This window comes from Calidris pugnax, unplaced genomic scaffold (assembly GCF_001431845.1).
Source record: "Calidris pugnax isolate Ruff unplaced genomic scaffold, ASM143184v1 scaffold225, whole genome shotgun sequence".
Taxonomy (NCBI): Eukaryota; Metazoa; Chordata; class Aves; order Charadriiformes; family Scolopacidae; genus Calidris; species Calidris pugnax.
In genome coordinates this window covers 1,821,515-1,839,609 of record NW_015091072.1, presented here as the reverse complement: position 1 = coordinate 1,839,609, position 18,095 = coordinate 1,821,515, and the positions used below count along the sequence as shown (strand labels likewise).

At 35.7% G+C, this 18,095-nt stretch overlaps 1 protein-coding gene across 1 annotated transcript in view; it reads right to left on the bottom strand.

Moving 5' to 3' along the window:
* Positions 1-18,095, bottom strand: part of SPAG17 (sperm associated antigen 17) — a 116,572-nt gene that overhangs the window by 79,439 nt on the left and 19,038 nt on the right. The window contains exons 4-10 of the mRNA XM_014957087.1: positions 12,985-13,116; positions 8,865-9,060; positions 4,329-4,523; positions 3,953-4,134; positions 1,341-1,496; positions 800-881; positions 320-438 (exon numbers count right to left, since the gene is read on the bottom strand). Of these exons, the coding sequence (XP_014812573.1) occupies positions 320-438; positions 800-881; positions 1,341-1,496; positions 3,953-4,134; positions 4,329-4,523; positions 8,865-9,060; positions 12,985-13,116 (1,062 nt within the window). The remainder of the gene's footprint in view (positions 1-319; positions 439-799; positions 882-1,340; positions 1,497-3,952; positions 4,135-4,328; positions 4,524-8,864; positions 9,061-12,984; positions 13,117-18,095) is intronic.

The window sequence follows — 18,095 nt, the reverse complement described above, 5'->3', positions numbered from 1 at the left end:
CTAAGACCTTTGTACTGAGTAAACCAGTAAAAGTTCAGTATCAATAACATTGTTACAGGACATGAAAACTCATTATTTACTTAGCTAAAAAATTACACCTTTTTGCTCAATTGATTGTATTGGATCTGTAGTCTTGAAAAAAGAATTTTGGAATAACACTTTATATAAAGGCTAAGTACACAAGAAAGAAGAGAACCAAAGATGTCACTTTTGAATTGTGATTCCTTTGCATTGAACCTCCTTGGTCAGTGCCTCCGTCTCTTATTTTAGGCTGAAACAAATGGAGATTTACTGATTTTTGACCAATTAATATTCCCACCTGTTCCAACATGCAGTTCAGCAGTAAGGGTATAGAAAAGTATTCCTCAGGAATCTGACTCAGCAAGTCATCGTAATACCTCATGTCCACAGAAGTAGTCAAAAAAGAAGCTTCTTCCTCTGTTGTAATAAGAGATAAACATTAAGATTGATTTCTTCAGAAATGACAATTTATATGACTAATCAGTTCAACCTTCAGACAATTTTTCTTACAAAAGACTAACAAGGTCCATTACTGTGGAACTCAAATCTCACTGTGACTGGGAATAGATAGAAAAAGTGATTTTCTAAAGAGCTTAGGTATCACCACTGCAGTTTCCAGAGACTTTCACAATGTATTCACCAAGAAACTCCTCTCACAGCACCAAATCACATCTTGAGCTTACTGAGCAAATAATTTCAAGGATTTGTGCTGTCTGACGAGTGAGTGGTACGACAGAGTGAACAGCTACAGATGAGTGCCTTAATCCTTTAGACATACCCTGTGACAAATTTACTGTTGACGGAATTTCTTCTGCTTGCCCTTTTTTCTTTGAAGGTGTGATCTGTGATGCTGATCGTACCTAAAGGAACAAAAAGAAAGATATAAAAAGCTCAGAAACAGTAGAACAAATTAGCATTGCACAAATAGCTGGGAGAAATTAAGTTCATTTTGCTTTGGTTACTTATCTAGACTAAAGAAACTGATCTTGCATAGATGATTTTTTTTTTTTTTTGATAATTCACAGATTTGCACCAAGACACAATAGCTCTGTGCAGGCATATTGATTTTTCAGATGCAAGAAGGATTTATCAGAAGCGATTTTTACACCCGCGATACCTTATGCCTGTATGATCCTTCAGATTTTCCCTTTTTTGTTTCCTCAATGCTTGGCTATTTTTTTTCCATAAAAATCCCAATTTTATTCACATAAAATTACCCATGGAATGATCATCCAAGGTGAATTTTTGAGTGCAGAATTCAAGACAGGCAGTTCTAGCCTATAACTAGTTATTCTCCATAAGAAGAGGAGCATCCTTGCCTCAGTTACAGGTGGTTGTGTGGACTTGCTCTCTGATAATGCAGGCACATTAATAAACTTGGTGTTTTCCAAGTAGTTAGAATGCTGTCTTCTCCAGTCCAGGCAGTCATACATTAAGCAAGCAATGCTTTCAAACAGCACAGTTCCAAATGCAAGCTATGACAGAAAATCATATACAAAAGATGAAGTTTGCATACAAAAGTGACATGTAACTTAGCCACACGAGTCATTAGCTCTCTAGCTAGCAGATCTACAACTGTTCAAAAATCTTCCAAATAAGATAAAGGAATAATAATAATAATAATAATGATAAAAGGAAGACTAGCAACCGTTATTTTAAATGTGAAATGTTTTTGTACAAATACCAAAACCCTATTTGAGACCACACGCCACTCTGAAGTTTCAGTGGCTTTAATGGACATATTCTTACTCTGCATATCCTAAACATTGTGGAAAAGATGAGATTATTATAATATTTAGATAACGTCAACAGTCCTTTTTTGAGTGAGTTTAACTCTTGTGAAAGTAGGAGAAGTCTCTTGTATTAAGACATTTGCCTCTAACTGGATGTCTCAATTTTAAGTTTCCTAAAATAAAATGTGAAGCACAACTGTCATTAAACACTAGATATACTAACTGAGCCTTAAGCAGTATTAAGCATCTGCTTTCTTCAACTTGGACCCTCTTTATGGCACTTCAAAAAAAGCATCCTAAATCACTGATCAGTTATGGAACACTTGTCTCAGTTTTCATAACATTTAAAGACTAGAGGAGATATTTGGGAGAAAATATCTATTGGTGAAAACAGAATTTTCAGAGTTAATATTATTGCACCTTTGTTTTTCCAATCCAGTACTCTTCTGAAGAATTGGTTAGTATAAAAACCTTCTGTGCGTATATTATTTAAGAGAGACCACTAGAGCACAGGAAAATTTTAATTAAAATACTGGAGTGTTTCGAAAGAACAATCTTTTAAACAAAAGAAGATATTTTACAAAGTTGCAAGTAAAAAAAACCTGGCACTACTCAATGAGACACATGCAAAGTTTAGTATCATTACAATTTTGTGATTCAATTTGCTTGCTTCTCTCTTTTTTTCAGGACAGACACAGATGCTTGTCAAAAGTTTACTGAGTCTAACCATTAGTGACTCTTGAACAATGAAAAATATTTTTGAAAGTATTTTCCTTTCTAAAAATCTGAAATCCGAGACTACTTGCTGTATGTAATATTCTATCATTTTTATATTGATGTCTAAAAAATTTGTCACGATAGTTTTCCTTCTGTATATCTTGGACTTCAGAGATGCAGCAAGCTAGGATTCAGAGACTCTCCAGCAAGTGCACCAGAACAGACTTACTCTATCCACCTATGATTTCAAAACTTATATTCTTACCATCTGTCTCTTTAAAAACTTACACATGTTCCTCTTTCTTTAGAGCTCTGCTGAATTCTGAGATACAGAAGAATGTGGAATTACAACTAAAAGCTGCTGAAACACTTTCAGTGACAGATCATTTTTCTTTTATTTCAGCTATAATATAGATGCTTGTAGGATATTCATGAATAGCAACAGTCCCCTATAAGATGTGATTATTGGGAAGATATGCAAGATAAAAAACTTCTTTCCGAAAATAGGCTTCATATTTTAAGATTAGATCACAAATACAATGATATGTAATGTTGTGAATAGCAAGCCTACACATTCCATAATTGAGACATTTTTAGTGAATGCTTTGGAAACCACTGTAGATTTAGCCAAACTCAATTCTGATCCCTCCAGAACCAAAGGTTCCCTCCAGGTCCAAAGGAACTTCCTAGTTTACCAGACTGTCTGTATACAGGACTTATTGTACTCTAAATAAAGTTTAGGAGGATGTAGTTTGTCCTTTAACCCTAATAATATAGACCACAAATACAGTAGGTTAAATTATGCCATGTTGCTTTATTTTGCTTTAGCAGTTTGCATTTTTTACTGCTGCTATTGTGGACTGAAACCCCTTTACCTCACTGTACTTGAGAATCTAGGCCGGACAAAATTTCTAATGGTTCACTTTCTCTTGCAGTGCCTGGTAATAGTCCTGAGTCATCAGGCTATAATTAGTAATAAGCCAGATCCATATTTCTGGTTGGACAATAAAAAGCAATAGTGGGTATGCTAAAATATCACAAAGTGTTCTTACATTCATTTTCATTTGTTCTCATGTGACTGTTCTGAGATACAGTAAGTAGACCTGCTGTTATGAGGACAAAAATACAACTTTTGTGTTATTTCATACAGACATCTGACTCTCTGACAAGCTCCAACTTGGGTCTATGTAAAGATGCTTAACAAATTTAATGCCTCAAATTATTTTAAAATTCTGCTGTTCTAGCCTACAATATTAAGAAACCCCAAGTCAGATATTTTTATTCAAAGAACTCCTTGTGAATACAAGCTGAATAAACTTGTTGGCTACATAGGAAATAATTTTTATTCAAGATTACAAATATACTAACTACTCTGGTTGTTTCATAGAAGACTAAGCTAAAATTCCTGTCATTTCTAAATTGGTCTTAAACGTTATAAATCCCAAAGCATGCCATGCCTTGTGAAAGCAGAATCTACTGACCAGCATTTCTCTATCAGACCAATCCGGAGGAAAGTCACTCTCCTTAACTACGTGATGAAGTCTAGCAATATCAAAGAGACTTGATCCATGCTTTCCACTGTTCAGAACTGGCTCCAGGTATTTCCAAAATGTTTCCAGGTCTTTGATAGCTTCATCCTTCTTTGTTTCCTCTGCTTCTACAACTAAAATGTGTAAGTATTATTTCAATAATGGTATAATGTCTCCCTTTTACACAAAGCGCAAGTCATATATTAGTCTTAGGTAGTATGCACAAAACACAAGGCATGGGGAGGGAGAAAAACACAGCAAGAACAGTCTTTACTTGGATATAAAATAGTCTCTTTTCTACACAATTTTTTTCACATGACCAGATTACCTGTGGGTGAAAGGAAAGATTCTCCTTCAAGTTTAGTTGCTTCCAAGTACGCTTGCAAGGGCTGATACTTCTCGGAAGAAATTCTAATTATACTTGAAATGTTAATCCCAAGCTCAAGCATCACAGGCAACAGCTGAAGGTTGTGGAAATCCAAAATTATAAAGTAATGATGGGCACCATCATCTGGTTCATCATCTGTTCAAAACACAGTAAAACCAGGTTAGAGCAAGCACATTCAACAGCTAAACAAAATTCAGTTTTTTCTTGACTATATAGGGATACTACAAATTAAGGTCAGAGAAACAGTTCCTTTTATAACTTCATTGGGACAACTACATACAAGCTTCAAGATATTATGTGCATTAGACTGAAGTCTTCTGTAGCAAACCACCAAGAACTCAGCAGGAAGAATACAAGTTAGAAGTAATAATTGTTTCATGAAGCACTAGGAGAAAAACTGGAGAAGGTGATTATAACCAGAATGCAGCATTTCTGTAACTGTTTCTCTTTAAGGAGGAGTTTAGTGTCAGGACATAAATGGTCTAATGGTAGTTTAAGCTATCCTATTTCATCCTGCATAATGCTGCACACACAGAGTAAGTTATTGTGTCTTAGATGAGAGATTACATTAGCTGTAATAACTCTGATGGATTAGCTGCAGGTACAAGCTGACTCACTGCTGACTGCTCCCTGCCCAACAGGGTCAATGTTTGCTAGATGGACTCCCTGTCAAAATCCTCATCAGCTGGCAATACCAGCTCATGCTAGTCCTTTTAGTTGGCAAGGAGCATATCCAAATCCATCCTAAAGTGCAGATGAGAAGTGTCATTGAGTGCCTGCTCTGTTCAGGCTTATTAGTTCTGTAGAAATATGCACAGCAACATTTCAGTACCAAAGCATAAGGTTAAGCATCACGTAAGTAAAAATGAGCCCTCTAAGAAGCTGCATTCTAGTCTTAAGTTAACTGCATAGATTCCCTTTATGGCCCACGGAGAAATACAGGTATTCAGATAGGCATCTGGTTATTTAATTCATCCAGCATTATTATTTAACTGGAGACAACTGAAACTGCTCCCTGAAGCTCCTGTATCTTTCATCAACTCTGGAACGCATACAATTAGTGCAGACTAACAGTAAAACACAGTTTTATACTCTATTTAGCATTAAGATTTTCTTATGCCTACTAACACAACACACTTAAAAGTCCACTTAGCTCATGGGACTCCTGCATCAAAAGGAGAAAAAAAGGGTAGAAAAAAAGGTAGCCTGGCACTGACATCTGCCTGTGCTCAGGTATATAGCCAGACCTGTGCAAATGCTGCTACCACCTGGAGCAGCAAGCTGGCAACATGATTGTCTCTCCTGTCCTTGTAACATTAGGTAAACATAAAAACTTAGGAATTTGGAGAAAGAATGACTGAGGAAGCAGCTATGACAGTGCAGTACATAAAATGCATTAAAGCAAAATCAAAACCAGAGGAAAACTAGTCAATCATATCACTGATAGTACTGAAACTAAATTACATATTTTGATGCCTCAGTTATTGCAGGAAGAAAAAGCACGAGCACGTACAATTATTGAGCATTAATGATTTCTAACAAAAAAGATAAATGATATCTGCAAGTGACTTACAGAGACCCAAAAATTCCAACGCATACATGCTGAAGAGAAGACTGCCTGCCATTCAACAGTTATGATTATGCTAATAATCATGACAAGTAGAAAATGATCAGTCAGTTCTCATAATCAGTGTTTAGTTCATACTCAAATCATGAAAGACATAAATTCAAGTAATCTCAAGATTACTCAAAAGCAGAAATATTCCATTTCAGGAAGGCGATGACGTACTAGGGATGAAGGATAAAATGACTGTTAGCTACCAGAAACAGATACAGATTGTCTCTGAATTCAAGACATGGTCATATAAAATCAATAGCTCAGATTACTCTTGAGTAAAGTTTGTGACATTTTTCTCCATATTTTTTTTTTTTGTTGCTTGGTACAGCTACATTAAAACAAAAATATACAGTGAAGGTTTAGATTATTAGGTATTAGGAAAATATTCTTCCATGACGGGGTTGTCAAGCATTGGAACAGGATGCCCAGGGAAGTGGTTGAGTCACCATTCCTCGGAGGTTTTTAAGACGTGCAGATGTGGTGCTGAAGGACATGGTCTAGTGGTGGACTTGGTTGCCCAGGGAAGTGGTTGAGTCACCATTCCTCGGAGGTTTTTAAGACGTGCAGATGTGGTGCTGAAGGACATGGTCTAGTGGTGGACTTGGTAGTTGATGATCTTAAAGGTCTTTTCCAACCTAAATGATTCTGTGATTCTATTAGATTGGCCAAGAGTGCTGAAATTTTTTTTTCACTGTGTCAACCTTAATGATCACACAAGGTTATTTTTTAAAAATCTTCATGCATATTCCATACTTTATAAAGTACTATATTCTCAGTAGAAAAGTTTCATAGACCTACATGTTTTTGACACTGAGAAATGGCGTTGGCACCACTTTGTCCCAAGACACAAAACAAAGCTTTAGCATGAGGTCCTTGATTGCCATGTTCTTGAAGAAAGATAGAAAATCCTGACACAGGTGCTTCACCACACTTAATTTTATTTAGAATAGTCTCCAGAAGTTTTGGCAATACTTGACTTAATTTTCTCTTGGTATGGACTTCTAGGTGAAACTGCCAGGAAGAAGGAAGAAATTATTACCTCTCCATAAAACAACAGTTATGGTTTTCCTGCAGCCTACGGTGAAGGATTTGAGGGGTGCTGTCCTTCTTAGGGCTATAGGTTCCTCCCCACTGTCTTCTTCAGCATGACTAAGGAAGTAGCAAGGTCAGGTTACCTTTCCCATTGTTAGGTAGTTCCTTATTGTCTTCAGACTGGAAACTGATCCGCTGAATACAATTTTTTTTTGTATGAGTCGGAATCAATTTGTTTATTATTAAGCCCAACCGTGTGGATGCACAATGAATGTGGCGAGTTGTGCAGAATAGCTTCAGCTCAGTACAGTCATGACTACAAAATTAAATACAGCACAAGTGACCAAGTAGAAAACACCTCAATATCTTCTCCTTTGAGGTAATCTGCAACTAATTCTATTTTGTAAATATCCTTGAGACTAATGAGACAAATCCCAGTCAATAAAAATCATAGTTTAACAGCAGTGGTAATAGTTCATAATATAAAGCTACTAAGCATACTAAACAAGGATACTTTTCCTGGCTGTTAGTTTTTGAAGGTAATTTGTGTTTTCCTTACTTTGTCTTCTCATTAACTGTGACTAACAAGGCAGCAGAGAATGGATATCTTATACAGGTACCTAATGTTTTCTGCCCATCCCTGAAGGCAATAGGGAGCAAAAATGTTAGAGCTGGTAAAATTGTTCCTATGGGGCCACGTGGAAGCATTTTACTACCCACCCAAAGCCACTCTGTACTGTATACTCTGTAGCAATATTAGTAAGATGGCATGAGTTCTATACATCAATTCAGCTTGGATTCTTAAAAGCGTGAATGTTTCTTTCAACACTTTTTTCAGGCCCTAAAAAACCTTAAAATCATCAAAAGAATTATGTTGTCACCAAGCCTTATCTGAAAAAAACGAAGAGCTATGCACACATAGCTACTGTTCTGTTCTTGCGTGCTTGCTTCATTAAGATTCAGACTTTCTCTAAACACCTGGACTGATGCTTTTTAGATGCTTCAGGAGTGTCATTGATCTTGAATGAGATGCTGATGAAGGTCTGATGAAGGAGTGAGGAAAGCCTGCTGCAGTTCAAGTAGGGAATAGCAGGTACACATGATGCATCCGAAAACCAGCAAGTGCTTCTCCAGTGGGACAGATCCTGTTTATGTTGATGTAGCTCAAACATATTCTGGTCCAAATTAAATATAACTATGATCTAAGAGGAGAGATATACATAATCTCCAATATTTTTTGTTCCAGTGAAATTTGTAACCATGTATGCTATGTATTAGGAATAAAGATTTTCTCAGTACTAGTTAGCATATTATTCTTTACCTCATATAGCTCATTTCTGGAGTATATTTCTTCAGGTCTCAGTTCTATCCGCATGTTTTGACAGCAAATGAAATCACATTGCCCTTTGTACAGAACCTGGCTTCATCCCCAGACAATGGTAGAGAGCTCTGTTATAGTTTATAATACAAGGAGAAAGCCACCTTTGGATACTGACACAAATACATTTAGTTATTCCAAAATATTTCTGTAAGAAAGGTTTTCTGCAGGATTTGTTTAGCCACTTTCTTTTAGTCTTACATATGCCAAAACATTTTAATGTTGACATGCTACATATACTTCATCTGTATTCTATTTCTTGGACTTCATAGTCTATCCTAATACTGAGCAGAACACAGTGCCCTCTTCAAATGCAAAGTGGTAATACTTTAATACTGCCAAATAGATCTTGCTCCTTCAACATGGAACAAAACAAAATATGCAGTTAGAAGCTACCTTGCAAGATTTCTAGCAAGTTTATCAGGGTATATTTGCATTTTTTACATACCGATGTATTTGTCTTCCTCTTCCACTTCTCCTCGTCTCTTCAACTGGGTGTCCTTTTTAATGGCAACTGGTGCTACTTCTGTCTTTTTTTCTTTCTTTTCCTTCTCAACTGTCTTGGCATGAAGGTTCTCCTTCTTGCCAGGAGGTTTATCTTTCTCTTTCCCTCCATGTTTTTCCTTTTGTTGCTCTTCTTCTGCCTGACAAGATGAATAAATTAAGTTTTCATTGTAGCCTTTGCGCAGAACAAAGGGCAGACTCCTTTAAAATTTTAGTGGTTCAATTTTGTTATTTGAATGCTTTTTCCTCTCAACCACTATAATGTTGGTGGTGTGAAGCTTTCTTGAACATTCTGCTTTATCCTTCTCAAACACACCATTCAGTTTATTATATTCTTACTAAATATAAGGACTGAAGGGAAGTAAGACAAAATTCAATTTCTGTTAAGTTTTTAGCATCTCTGTTAACACTCTTGAGTAGGGTGTAAAATTGTACCAGCACTATTTTTCTTTGATGTAAATATCTGTCTACCATAAACTAGAACCAAGAGTCTTGTGCTCATTTCACACAGGATATTACTCAGCCATTCTCATTATTTTCAAACAAAAACACCTACATTAAGCTCTGCTCAGTAATTTAAGAGGAAAGAATGAAAAAAGATTTTGTAAGTATCCCAAAGCCTCACACTATAAATCCAGAAAGCTCAGAGTCAGCCTAAAATTAAAATAATCCATAATATATTAAAGTGAGGCACTGTAAGAGTAAGAAAGCCTCCACCTTATTTCTACCCAGCAGCAGTACTATGTACTAACTATGCAAGAATGGCATTTAAGGATTGTAAAGCTAAATTTAATACAATAAAACAATATTAACTTGACTTACTGTTACCATCCTGAGTGTGTCACTTTAAAGGCTATTAAAGCAAGGAGAAAATCTCTCCATACAAATGAGATAGGGCAGTTGCTTTCCCTAGATCCACCTGGGAAAGCAGACTTTCCAGCTGTAGTAATTGTGTTTAGTTCAGGTTCAAAACCAAATCAGAAATTTTTTTCCTGCTTTTCCCTTCTTCATGAATTTCCTTTCTGTAAAATTTAGAAATGTCTTCAAGAGATTCTTAAAACTATTTGTGCTATGAAATGGAGGATTTGTATCTTTTCATTATTTTCTTTCAAGTTTATTACACCTTGGACATTTCAAACCAAAGACTTTGATAGTACTACTTTGAATTCTAAGCTGATCATCAAAACAGATGACACAATCATCAGGCTGTGAAGTTCACAATCAGCTTTATCTATTGTGCCTGCATCATTTTATGTAATTAAGTCTCAAAGAAGCAGAACTTGCCAAGATTCCAACAAAGAACACTAGGTGACCTTAATGCCTCAAGAGGTAAAAGGTCTCCTTTCTAAGACTCTTTCATTTTCCTCTCAATGTCGTATTTCTCCTTCCCTACAAGGTGCAGCTTTTCGTGGAGTTTCTAATCTTCCAATAGCTTTACATTCTGTAATTTTGTTATTTTAAGCTTCATATTACAGAATATAACTACCTCAAACAGTTTTCTAATTCAGAGACACTTCTCTTCTGCATAATAATTTAAATGCATGCACCTGCCAATTTATGACAACCTTCTCCTCCTAATGAAATAATGGAGTTTTTTTTGTTTATTCACTTGCTGGTTTTCTTCTGCCAATCCATTCTATTAATTGGTGTCTATTGCAAAAAACAATGGACACTTATGTCAGCTTTCTGAGAACAGATCTGCTAGTAAAATCCGGGTTTCAACCCCTGGATTAAAAATTTTATGCCAGACAATTTAGAGTTAGAATTCTAAATTAAAAGCCAGTTTCTGCCCATTCTATACTGCAGAGCATCCCCATGGCCAACAGCCTTCCCCTCTTTGCCTTCAACTGCTGTTCTCATGTTTGCCTGTCACGCTTTGATACAGATACAATCCAGAGGATGTGACAACTTCTCCAGATTGCTTGGCTAAAACAGAGAAGAAATTGTAAGTTTCAGAGATTCTTCAACCTTCAATACTGACTATCTATACTAGCCATTTTTTCACCCTTCACTATAAGGAAAATCTGCTCTATAGGTTCAACCTCTCAGTTTCTCTTCAGATTGAAAATGCCTTTTTTTTTTCCTCAGATAATTCACATATTTCTGTGGTTTATATTAGCATTTGCTAACCAATTTTGCAATTGACTTCTGTGGGAACAGGATGCAACTTTAATTTATCACCTAGCATTTAATGTTCTTCTGCTTCAACCACCAGTTATTCCCACAAATAGAATTATTGATAAAGGAATTTGCAGACTTTTTAACTACACAAAAATCCATGAAAAATATTTTCTTTGTGCATCTCTTACATGCCTAGAATGCTTAGTCTCCGTGTCATCACATCTTACATTATAGCTTTTGATCGACTAACAGGGTAAACTATTGCAGTAATTATATGACTTTCTGATAATGGTCTTCAGCTGCATGAATGTTTGTTGGAAAAGGACTATAGCAAAGACCAACCGCTCAGTAAGATTTTTTTTTTTTTTTTAATTACAGATGCTAGAAAGCAATTAGAGATCTGGTCTGATTGCGATTCTGTGCAAGCTTGGTGAAATTCCTCCTGGAACACATAAGCAATCTGATTGAGGCAATCTTGGAGCTAGCAGAGACAATCTTGGAGAATATGTGAAAGACAGTTTTGGGAACACTGGAAAATGTGGTACCCAGTTCTGAGAAGCAGACTTTAAGATATGAACTATTTGGAGAGAATTCAGAGGACAGGAACAGGCATAATCAGAAACTAGAAATCAGGACATATATTTGGATCTGTTCAGTTAAATGTAATAGATTTTTGCAGAAGCGAGGGTAAGGACTGTTGTCTCCATACACAGTGAGAAGCAAAGCAGTCATTTACTGTCATTTGAATCAGAGCAGGGCTGATAATGTTAGAAACCTTTTCCAAATGACTACATTGCAGAGACAGCTGAGTAGTAATACTGATCACTGCAGAAAAATTAAAGCACAGCAGTGGAAGGTTTTAAGAAGAGGTTCAACAAACATCTGCCAGCAATAATTTATCTAGATTTTATCCTGCCTTAGTGCCGAACGGTGGAATAGGTAACTTCTCCAAACTTCCTCCAGAGAGGTGATTCATAATAACTTCTTCATAGTGCTGCTTTGCATCTGTCCTTGATACCTCTCAAGTAATAACTTCTCCTACCCTTAATTCAGCAGAGATATACTGAGCTGTAGACAGTCTCTAGCTCTATTTTCTATTGGTCTTAAGACCTAGCTAAGACAGTTTTCGCTCTAGCACAGAGTTCTTGCACAATGCTGTTTTCTTTTCTTTTTTTTTTCCTTTTTTTTTTTTTTTCTTTTTTTTTCCTTTTTTTTTTTTTTTCTTTTTTTTTCCTTTTTTTTTTTTTTTCTTTTTTTTTCCTTTTTTTTTTTTTTTCTTTTTTTTTCCTTTTTTTTTTTTTTTCTTTTTTTTTCCTTTTTTTTTTTTTTTCTTTTTTTTTCCTTTTTTTTTTTTTTTCTTTTTTTTTCCTTTTTTTTTTTTTTTCTTTTTTTTTCCTTTTTTTTTTTTTTTCTTTTTTTTTCCTTTTTTTTTTTTTTTCTTTTTTTTTCCTTTTTTTTTTTTTTTCTTTTTTTTTCCTTTTTTTTTTTTTTTCTTTTTTTTTCCTTTTTTTTTTTTTTTCTTTTTTTTTCCTTTTTTTTTTTTTTTCTTTTTTTTTCCTTTTTTTTTTTTTTTCTTTTTTTTTCCTTTTTTTTTTTTTTTCTTTTTTTTTCCTTTTTTTTTTTTTTTCTTTTTTTTTCCTTTTTTTTTTTTTTTCTTTTTTTTTCCTTTTTTTTTTTTTTTCTTTTTTTTTCCTTTTTTTTTTTTTTTCTTTTTTTTTCCTTTTTTTTTTTTTTTCTTTTTTTTTCCTTTTTTTTTTTTTTTCTTTTTTTTTCCTTTTTTTTTTTTTTTCTTTTTTTTTCCTTTTTTTTTTTTTTTCTTTTTCATTTTCCCCCTATCTTACCTGCATTTGAATAATTGAGAGCTGAATTTATGGAATCTGCACAAGAAAAGAAGTGTCTTCATACAGTTAATTAAGCATCCTCCCTAACACATACTATAGTACCTTCTTTTCAGCTTCTCTTCTCTGAAGGTCCTTCTGTTTGAGACAAAGCAGTTGAAATTTCAACAGCTTTCCAATTAGTGTTACAGGAATTTCTTCCCCCCTATCCAGAATAGCTTTGGCTACTTCTATCACCTGCAGAGAAAAAAAAAAACCAACCCAAAATAACTATTACTTATATAGTTTTAGTATTGAATTTGACACATATTTTGCATGGTGAAATGAGGAAGTGCTGTCTCACATTGTACAATGCACTGGTCAAAATGATCACACTTTCAGAAAAACATCATCTCAGTAAAATGTATAGCTATTCTTTGGTTCCTAAGACCTCAGATGAAGTTATATCTACTAGAGTATGAGATAAAACCAGAATGGAGAAAACTTTTATTATTTATGTAAAGGTCAGCAGACACACAGTTCTCACAGCAAAGCATCATTTTTTTAGGCTTTAAACAAAGAAATGATATTAAGCAACTTCTTATTATACAGTAATAAATTAAAAAGCATTTAACAGATAGCAAATAAAGCGTTTAACAGACAGCAAAGCAAGTGGAACAGTTTGGAGTACTGTTTACAAATTGACTAGTGTCTGAGGCACTAGCCCTGAATGAAAGATAAAAACTTCTTGAAGGGAATTTGAGAGGGTCTGTCTTGGCGAAAATACACCCCCTCCCTGTGTAATTCTGATTCTGTTGGTATGCAGACTAATTGGGGTGAAATAAGGCTATTGAGTTTTCTTAGGGTGATGACAGCAGCGGGAACATACAGCTGCATTGTCCAGATGTGTGGCATTGACAGGCTGTTTTATGACTATGTTTTTTACAGCTTGTTTCCACTAAATTTCATACAACTCACTAACATCTGGGCCGTTTTCCTTGGAGCCTCATAACCACTTTATTTACTGCGAAAAAAATAAAATAACATAAAAATACCATAAAAAGTTGTTATATGTTTCTTTTCACTCGCGTTGTCTCTGTAATAAAGTTCACCTATGTAGGAAGCGCTGTTGAGGAATAATATAACCATAATATTTTCCTACTTTTGTTTTTAAGCAACCATCAGCTTTATTTATAACCATGGGCTGAATTAGGTGTTACTCAAATGTTCTGACATGTTTCTCTTTTCCCCTCTTGGAGCAATTACAGTTGGGCACATATGGTGTCAATTTTGCTTGCTAACATTCAGACAATGAAGGTGCACACTGCATCTCACTGAACTGTGTCTTGTCTAATGCAAACACCACCATTAGCTTTGAGCTTTCCTAGCTTCTGGCCCGGCTTAGAAATTTTTACTTCTCGAGTAAAACCTAGGTAAGCAAATGTAGCCACTAAAAATGCTTCTCTGAATAAAACAAAGCCAAAATAGAATCAAGGTTACTATATTCTGAATTATTGTTTCATACAAATGGAAGCAAAGTACAGAAAAAGAAATCTCTCAGCATTCAGATGTGTTCTGAATCGCACACAGCGAGACAAAATAACAAATATGTTTGCATTTATAAACCCTCCCAAAGCAATCCTGCCCCTCCAACACTATTAAACCTGATGATCTCCTTAACATACACACACAAAAATAATCATGGCTCAGAACAGTTCTCCTTTACATCTTTCATATTCAGAATAACACTACTTACTGGTCACTACCTCAGCAAGTCAACCATAGAAAGCTTCTGGGAAGACTCCCTTTGACTTCAGAGGTATGGCACAAAATCAAGGATATTTTAAGAACAGACTCAAAAACTCCCACAGACTGTAATCAAGATAGAAACCACTAGCCCTTCCAACAAAAAATAGTCACCCAGAGATAGCTACACAAACCTTTGCTCTGAAAGAGAGAGACTTTGGTAGACACATCATAGTAATAGCCCTTAGAAAGAAAAATTCTCATATAGGGTTGGTTGTTTTTTTTTTTTTTTTGTAGAAGTGGTGTTAACAGCCTATAGAAAGGGATGCTTCCCAATTGCCTAATCTAGATGAGTTGCACATTTCTTGAAACACAATAGAGGGGAAACAGAGGGATTCTGGAAGGATTCCTGAAAAGTGTATATATAGTAACCCAGCTCGATGGCAGTTTCTGATTTATTGTTCATGGAAGAAGGAAGGAATGCTCAGACTCTTTTACAACCCATTCTTCCTGAGAAGTTCAAGCATTTTACCAGTCAAAAGCAATGTATCATGATTATTCCTATTTTGTAGATAGAGAATGAAGAAATGAAGGGACTTGTCCAAGGTCTATAGTGAGCCGGACAACTCTGAGGGGGTGCAAAGGACAAATTTTCTTATGTGAGGTATTAGAGAAGTACAAACCAAACTATTTAACAGGAGTACAGTCCATGACTGTGGAGAGGTCAGACAAATAAGACAAAGATAAAATGAGCACACTACATTTGGCAATATAAAGGAAGCAAATAGTTTTTCATACAGCAATGCAAAAATCTGCTTTATGCATAAGCAAATAAGAAACAGTCCTTCATAACTGCTAGTTTAAAGACAGAACATAGATCAGTCCATGCACAGTAGATAAAAGAAACTAAACTTATTACACTTATGCATGTTTACTTCATCTGTTGTCCTGTGAATTATGCAGGCACCTGGCATAAACAGTTAAAAATCCATGGAGCCTCAATTAAAAAAAAAAAAAAAAGCTGAAGACAAAGACTTGGTAGGAGTACAGAAGGAATTTTTTGGGATACTACGAAGTGGATTCATTTCAGATTGGCTATACTTCATCCCGCCAGTGATGACCTTTTTCTTATGTGAGAAACCATGGAAACTTGGATGGACAAACTCGGTTAGGTAGGGCCCCTTTTCCTTTAAAGGAAGAGGAAACTTAGCATTCCTCACACAGCAGGGGTCACATTTGCGAAGTGCAGAAAGGCTTCAGTGATGCAGTATTTGATCTCATATGGTGGCAGTATGAACCACGCAGAGATTTAGCTGCCTGGTGCAAGGGGCATGTATTTTAAGCTATTCAAACACTGCACGAGTGCTTGTAAGTGACACTATACTAGTGGCAGATGCCAGTGCCACTGAGACAGGAGACGTGTCTCAAAGTTAGGGAAACATTTAAAGCCAGAGTCTTTACGGTATCTTTCTTTGAAAGGCCTCTTTTTCAATATACAGAACCATTGGCCTCTTTTTCAATATACAGAACCACTGTGGCTGCTAGATCTTCATCAGAGTAGCTTTCAGAGTGATAAATTGCATTATCAACTTTCACAGCTTTGTCACTGCTTGGAAGCAGTAGCATCACTTGCTATGAGCAGTGGTCAGCTCACTTCACAGTGCAGTTCTCCCATACCCAGGACAAGCCTTCTAAAGCCCTGTTTTCTCCCTTGTTCTTGAAATTGTAAGAAATGCAGGCCATCGCATACACCTCAGACTTACATAACGCTTCCTAAAAGAAACATAATAGTTTGTAGAACTCCTCAGTCATTCAAATCCCTTAGTAGCTGACAGAGTTCAAGCCAATTTGAAGCAGGAGAGTCATCAGTCAAGAGGCTAAACGAATGACATGTACCAGCCAAGTCATTATTTACTATTCAAATGTATTTTCCTGAGCAAGCTAATAAAACAACAGAAAAGTGATCTTCACTTATTACAATCTGCCATCAGTATCGTGATCCCCTCTTGAGCAGCTTTCAAGACAAACTAGGGAACAAAAACTGCGTGTGTCATACTGATAAATTTCTTGTGTCCGAAGACTTCTTTACAAATACTATTTCTGAATCTGCTGATGTCATTTCATTGACTAAAGCATACTACGATCAATCATTTTGAAAGAATACTAGGAAGGCACTGAGTTAACTGAAACAACTTCTTTCAGATCACACATGCAGTTGTGAAAGGCAATTCAGTCTCTACCATGAGACCATTCACCTAATTGCATTTTTCTCCTCAGAAACCCTTCCCAAGTATGATGTCAAAAGATCACTTGCTTAATCATTATCCTTCATTGGTGAATTAATGACTCACAATTCAAACTGAGTTTAAGGACCCACGTAAATCAGTAAAACAATCACATATCTGAACAGAGCTCTGTATAGAACCTATGTATCCACGAGGTAAACTGTAAAACTTAAGCCAGGCCAATTAATCATTCTTAATCAATGAAGACTCATTCCACAGAATTAAAAAAAAAAATATTAAAGTGGATTTCAGGACTCCTTCAGACCCTCAGATATGTTTTCAAATGAACCTACTAAAATAAGAATAGGACACTTTCACTAGTGAGAAATACTGAGCAAATACTAGTGCTGTTCATGTACTAAATATCTGCCTTTCTATTGTGAGAATATTTCTCAAAGCAGCAGCAATGGCTCCTTGTGCCCTAGAAAAAAAAAGTCACTCATATGAGTAAGTCTGTTTTTTGCCAAATCCCCTTGATCTGGTTAGCAGAAACCTAGTTAGAAATATACATTTTAAGAAGGTCTGTTCTCCTGGAACAGAACCTTCCTCTCACTCCAGAAAACATGCAATCTGAGAACATACCTTAACTGGTTTAATCTCAGCAATGTAGAATGAGAACTTTCTAAGACATGAGTACAGTGTATGTGTCTTGGTGTTACAAGTACTTAAATAATGCTTTAAGGAAACAGAAACAGGTGAATAACCTAATTTAAGTAAAAACAAGAAAATGCATTACATAAAAATTCGGATGACTTTTCACCTTGGCTTTAAACAGCTCATACAAGAGGTCTCACCATCTACGTACGACATGTACCTCTTATGGCTTCCTGACCACCTAACTGCTACAAAACCAAACTGCTTTAAAGGAATTAAAAATACAGTACAAATATCCAGTGATTCCAAAGATCAGTTAGTAGCATTGCAATCTCAGGAAGGAGGAGTTTTGTGCATAGGGAAGGTTTTCTTATGTAAACCTTCAGACACCAGTTTCCTTTTAACACTCTGATGGCAGGGAGATAGTTGAAAGAGCATTTAAGTGATTTCTGAAGAACTCCTAGAGAACCCAGCCCTTTTTTAAAGAGAGGACAGGACAGTCTGCTGTGAGTTGTGCTCAGAAGAAGAGATATATTGCTACGATAAAATCTTGAAATGTTTACATTTCAGTGGCATGAACCTGCCCAGCAAGTCTTTCCATTGTGGAGCAGA